The following is a 5,207-nucleotide window of genomic DNA, read 5'->3' as shown; positions in this document are numbered from 1 at the left end:
TCTGGATAAAGATTATGTACAGATTCATAGTACTAGGTTGTGTCACATCTCTCCAAAATCCCTTATATTATGAGACGGAGGGAGTATTTATTTATTGTGACTTGTTTTATCATCAAATAAAATTAAGAAGAATAGTCAAACGTTGTAAAAAAAATAGATAGTATATCTTTACTTGTGTGGACCCTACCTGCTAAACTCTCAAGAACCCCGAGATACCAAAACATCATGAAAATATCATTGCTTGCCATGCACACCCATGCTCATCATGACTCCGAACACCAGGTCGTGACCTTATTATAACCCCTCACAATGCAACTTGTTCACATGCTGTGGAGAGCAGCTTGCAGTCCAGACCAAAGCTAATTAAACTCGATAGAACCTAATTTTGAGCTAGAATAGTACATATCTCAATGCTTATTAAAATGCTTAAACAATAAAATGTATTGGTGTCAATTCTTAGGAAAAGCATTTTAACAAGAGAGGAAAAAAAAATATTTCTCCGATATTAATCCTACGGGCTAGACTTTCATTTCCTTATCCTAGCCAGAAGCCCGACATTGAACAAGGCTGTAATCATGCATGAAGACGAGAGAAGCAAGATCGGGTTAGCCATAGGGTCAAACATGAACTTCGAAGCAAAATTATTTTGGGTTTATTCTAACTTAAATTTCTTTAGGTTTAATTTGATCGAGTACAGAGAAAGGTAGCAAAATTTATAACATCGAATTAATTTCATTAATTACACCATTGAACATATTTTTATATTAATTTTTTTATTGAAAATATTTTTTTTTCATAAACTTGGTTAAGCTTGAGACCTAACACAAATCCAAGATGACTATATGATGAAACAGAGGGATCGAAGTAACAAAATATGCAATCCAATTATCCAAACGTATAGGACAAAAGAGGGAAATAATTAGGTGGTGATAAATAAATAGATATGCGAGTCCATTTAACAATAATTTTAGAGAATGATGGACCGCCAACAATGAATTAATCTCTATGTTCCTAAACCACCAACTTGCGATGGCAGCTTGTGTTAATTGTTCATACCCTTAGAGCTCATAAAAAATGGCATGTATCACGAATATCCATAAATAAAAACTCTGTAACATTCACCAATCTAAGCTGTCCATTGTGTCATACGACATGCATAGGACTATGTGATTACACAACTTTGATTATATGAAGATAACTTAAGATTTGTTGCATGGAAAATAATATGAATATATTTTCCATTAATTACTTGAAGAGATTTATCATTAAGGTTTCAACATATTATGCTAATATAAGGAGCAGTTAATATTTATAAAATTCTTCATATAGTTGATGGTAGAATAATGTGTGTTGTTGGCGACTGTCACTATACTCCCTCTTAGTCACAAAACAATATTGTCATGGAACCTTTGCAGTCAACAGAAGTTGATTTTGGCTATAACTATTGTTTAAAGTAAACAGTAGATCCTGGAAATATAAAAATAATATATAGCTATCCAAGTTTGTTATAACAAATGTTTTCCTTAATATCACACTTGTATAACATTTTTTACTTATATAAAATAATTAAATAGTCAAAGTACATTGTCTCTCAAAAGTGAAAAATGATATGTTTGCTGATTGGAGGTCTATCACTATAATATATTATATATTTTCATGAAACTTCTTCCTACATTACTATTAAATACATATCCTAAATAACATGATGTCACACCCAACATGAGAACGAGTGGAATGAATTAATGAAAATTATGTTCTAAGAAGTGTCACGCTTTTTATATAATATTAAGATAATAGATAAAAATCCGGTAGTTTTATATCTACACGTGCATAGACACACAACCAAGTGACACATTTATAGAGATATAGAATCCAAGCTAGCTAGCTTGCAAAAGATACACTATTTAAGTCGGATACATGCAGCTCAATTCAGAAGCAAAATTCACAAAAGAAACTCAAGGTTAAAAGCTAGGCTCCAAAATTTCTCAAATCGTTATTACACAAGACAAAATAATACACCAACAATTAATTACCTCCATATATATATATAAAAGAAAAGAAAAGAAGAAGCAACGAATTGCATATCGCACACCCTGCAAAACCTTGAATTTTAACTTTTGCATGCTGTAATTAAGTAGTTCTAGAACTCTTAATCATCTGGCCGTACCAAATAATGCGCTTAAATAAAATACCAAATTGATCACAACCTTAAACACACACCTGAAAATGGAACAACAAACGAAGTTATTAGAATTTTTTTTAATTTGTTCTAACGTACCAGCCTTATTGGAGTAGGGATTATTGTCTCTTGTAATTGATCAAATCATCCCTGGCTTCCAGAGTGAAGGAAGCTTCTTGCTGAGCTCAGTGTGAGCTGCCCTTGCGAGTGGTCGAGGCTATCTACAGGAAACTGCTCGGCTGCAGCCTCTTTCACGGCGAATCCGCCGCCTTCCGGCGAGTAGAAGACGAACTGATGATGAGAGCCCGGTGCCAAGGACAGCAGCGACGGGAACGGCGAGTTGTGAGCCGAAGGCGAGACGCCATGGCTGACATCATGGTGGTGGCCACCATTGCCGCCGTTGCCCCAAGATTCGGCGGCGGCGTAGTACGCCGCGGCGTGATGATGGTGGTGGTGGTGAGCGGCCAACGTCGCCGGCATGGTGGCGGCGTTGAGCAGGCCGAGGGAGTTGCTCAGGCTCATGAACGCCTTCATGCCGCCGCCGCCGGCGGCCTTGTCGCCGTCCTCCAGCATCGACGACGCGGAGGCGCCGTGGTGGCCGTCGCCTCCGTTCGCGAACGGCGGCGGCGCCATGGACGAGGCGGCGGCGGCGACGAGGTCGTGGTCGTGCGGCGGGAACTGGAGCGGCGGAAGCTTGTCGATCTCGGCCTGGGCGGCGTTGATCAGCCAGTCGACCACCTTGCTCGGCTGGCTGAGCCCCAGCCGGTCCTGCAGGTCGTAGAGCTGGATCGCCGTCGGCACCGACAGCCGCACCCGCCGGTCGCGGAGCCCCTTCACCGTCCTCACCTTGCTGTGACGGTCCTTGCCGCCGAACACCCTCGACACGCGCACGATCCGCGACTCCGTCGACGCCGACCAGTGCCGCGAGCTCGCCACGGCGGCGGCGGCGCCGCCGCCGCCGCTCGGCTTGTCGGCCGCCTTCCTGCCGCCGCCGCCGAGCTCCTCATTCGTGCTGTTATTGCTTGTCATCTTGAGCTGCTCATGATTAGACCTGCAAAAATTAGTTAGTAACAGAATTAAATCAATCGATCGATCGATCGATCGATTCGATCGAATCGAGCATAAAATGAGATGATGATGATGCATGCATCGATTACACTGTTGCACTGAGAGAGAGAAAGCAGCTTTATTCTCTACACAGGACAAGAGAGCATCACACTCCACACTGAATTAGTACAGAAAAAAAGAGAACTTGTTTTGTTAAGGAACTGTAGCAACAACGCCAGTAATTATAGCTAGGCTTCTCCTAGACCACTGAAGCACTAGCTGGTCAAGTATATACACAATTAAGTACTTTATTAAAAACTAGCTCTACCCAAATGAGTCAGTTAATTCATGTCCTCCTTTGCATGTGTCCAGCAAAATAGGATAGAAAATATTATCCAAAAATATAGGAACGAAACGCAGATGTAGTGAACACTACCAGTAGCTAGTAGTGAATTGAACTACTAGTGGTGAAGATAAAGGACAAGGTAAATTAAAATCCAAGAAGCACCAGACCAACTGAAATAATTGTCTGTTCTTGTGGATGGGGATCCAGTGAAACTTTAGTTTTCTTTTCAGAAAAAAAAATCGAAACAAATAGACACACACAAAAAAAAAACTCAAGAGAATCCACAAGATCGATCGATCGAGCTTGTGAAGCAGGAAGAGGAGCTGAAAATCTGCACAGATCTGTCAAGAAACACTCACAAGCATGAGCAAGAGGGCGCTTCTCCCTCCTCTCTCTCCCCGGAGATATAGATCACCTCAATTAGCCTCCTGCAAGCTTGGAATTAATCAAGCCGGCCGATTTTCAGCTAGGTGATGATGAGCCCAACAGCCTCGCCGTCGCCGTCGCCGTCGCCGGCCGGGAGAGAGGGAGCAGCAAGAGGGAATTGAACCCTAGCTCTCAGCTAGCTGATGGTGAGGAATAATAAGGAAGGAAAGGGAGAGGAGAGAGAGCTAGTGGAGCTCAGAGTGTGTGTACTGCAGTGAGAGTACTGTGAGCGAGAGCGCTCATATTTCTGAACCTGTGGTGCTCATTTACACCCAACTAAAATGATCAGCGTCGCTTTCGGGGTCCTGTCCTTTTTACCTTGCGTCGTTCTCCTAGCTCGTGCTGTTAATTAGTATACATATGCTCATCTCATCTCGGTGTATACGTGTAGCAGTACTGGCTCGATCGATCCATCTCCTGAGTCCTGAACCTTGAAAACTTAGGTTACAAGAGGGTTATATATAAGACTAGCTAGATGGATAGCTATTGATGTGGATTTACCTGAAAGAGACTAAAATTAAAATGTGAGTGATTAACATTTACTAAAAAAACAAATCAATGATGAAGTAGTATAATAGAAGGCTATAGGCTAGTACCAACCACATGTGGAGGAGAGAGAAAAAAATAAGCTATAGATTTGTTGTCTACAACACGAACTCTAAAATAATTATGCAAGAGATAGACCAAGTATTAATGGTGTTGTATATATTTATATAAAAATATTGTATGGGTAGGCTATTAGATTAGCTGTAGATGATGTGTTAGTTATACTATTAAATTTGCTCTAAGAATTAAAGGAGGAACTCATTATCAGATTAATGCAAAGTTAGTGAGCAATTAACAGTTAGGCGAAAAGAAGGTCACCACCTTAATTAATACAGTAAATTAGTTTGCAAGGGCATCCAACTCCAATGATGCATGATGCATGTGCGTTTTTCTTGTGGCTGTGTTTATCTTTTAGATGCAGAATCAGAGATGCATATAGTTCTTTCAATATCTAGAACTTGAAGACATGTCACAATGTCATCGAGTGCCTATTACTAAAATGCAGTGGTGTATAATCCTCTATTTATGTGTAGTTATATCCTACTACGTACTCCCTCTATTTCAGGTTATAAGACGTTTTAACTTTGGTCAAAGTCAAACTTCTTTAAATTTGATTAAGTTTGTAGAAAAAAAGTAGTAACATTTTCAACCCAACACTGGTGG

The 5,207-nt window shown here is 40.7% G+C and overlaps 1 protein-coding gene across 1 annotated transcript; it reads right to left on the bottom strand.

The window, feature by feature from the left end:
- Window positions 1-1,941: 1,941 nt before the first annotated feature.
- Window positions 1,942-4,226, bottom strand: LOC4339298 (transcription factor TCP13). The gene is made up of 2 exons (XM_015782482.3): window positions 3,932-4,226; window positions 1,942-3,230 (listed from the first exon to the last, which is right to left on the bottom strand). The coding sequence occupies exon 2, from the start codon at window positions 3,206-3,208 to the stop codon at window positions 2,324-2,326; it is 885 nt and encodes a 294-aa protein (XP_015637968.1). The 5' UTR covers window positions 3,209-3,230; window positions 3,932-4,226; the 3' UTR covers window positions 1,942-2,323.
- Window positions 4,227-5,207: the final 981 nt, after the last annotated feature.

The sequence above is a fragment of the Oryza sativa genome, chromosome 5, assembly GCF_034140825.1.
Source record: "Oryza sativa Japonica Group chromosome 5, ASM3414082v1".
Taxonomy (NCBI): domain Eukaryota; kingdom Viridiplantae; phylum Streptophyta; class Magnoliopsida; order Poales; family Poaceae; genus Oryza; species Oryza sativa.
Note: the sequence above shows the minus strand (reverse complement) of the source record. Positions and strands in the feature narration are given on the sequence as shown.

Excerpts from the sequence above, each read along its gene's own strand:
- LOC4339298 (XM_015782482.3), bottom strand. The coding sequence starts at position 3,208 with ATGACAAGCAATAACAGCACGAATGAGGAGCTCGGCGGCGGCGGCAGG.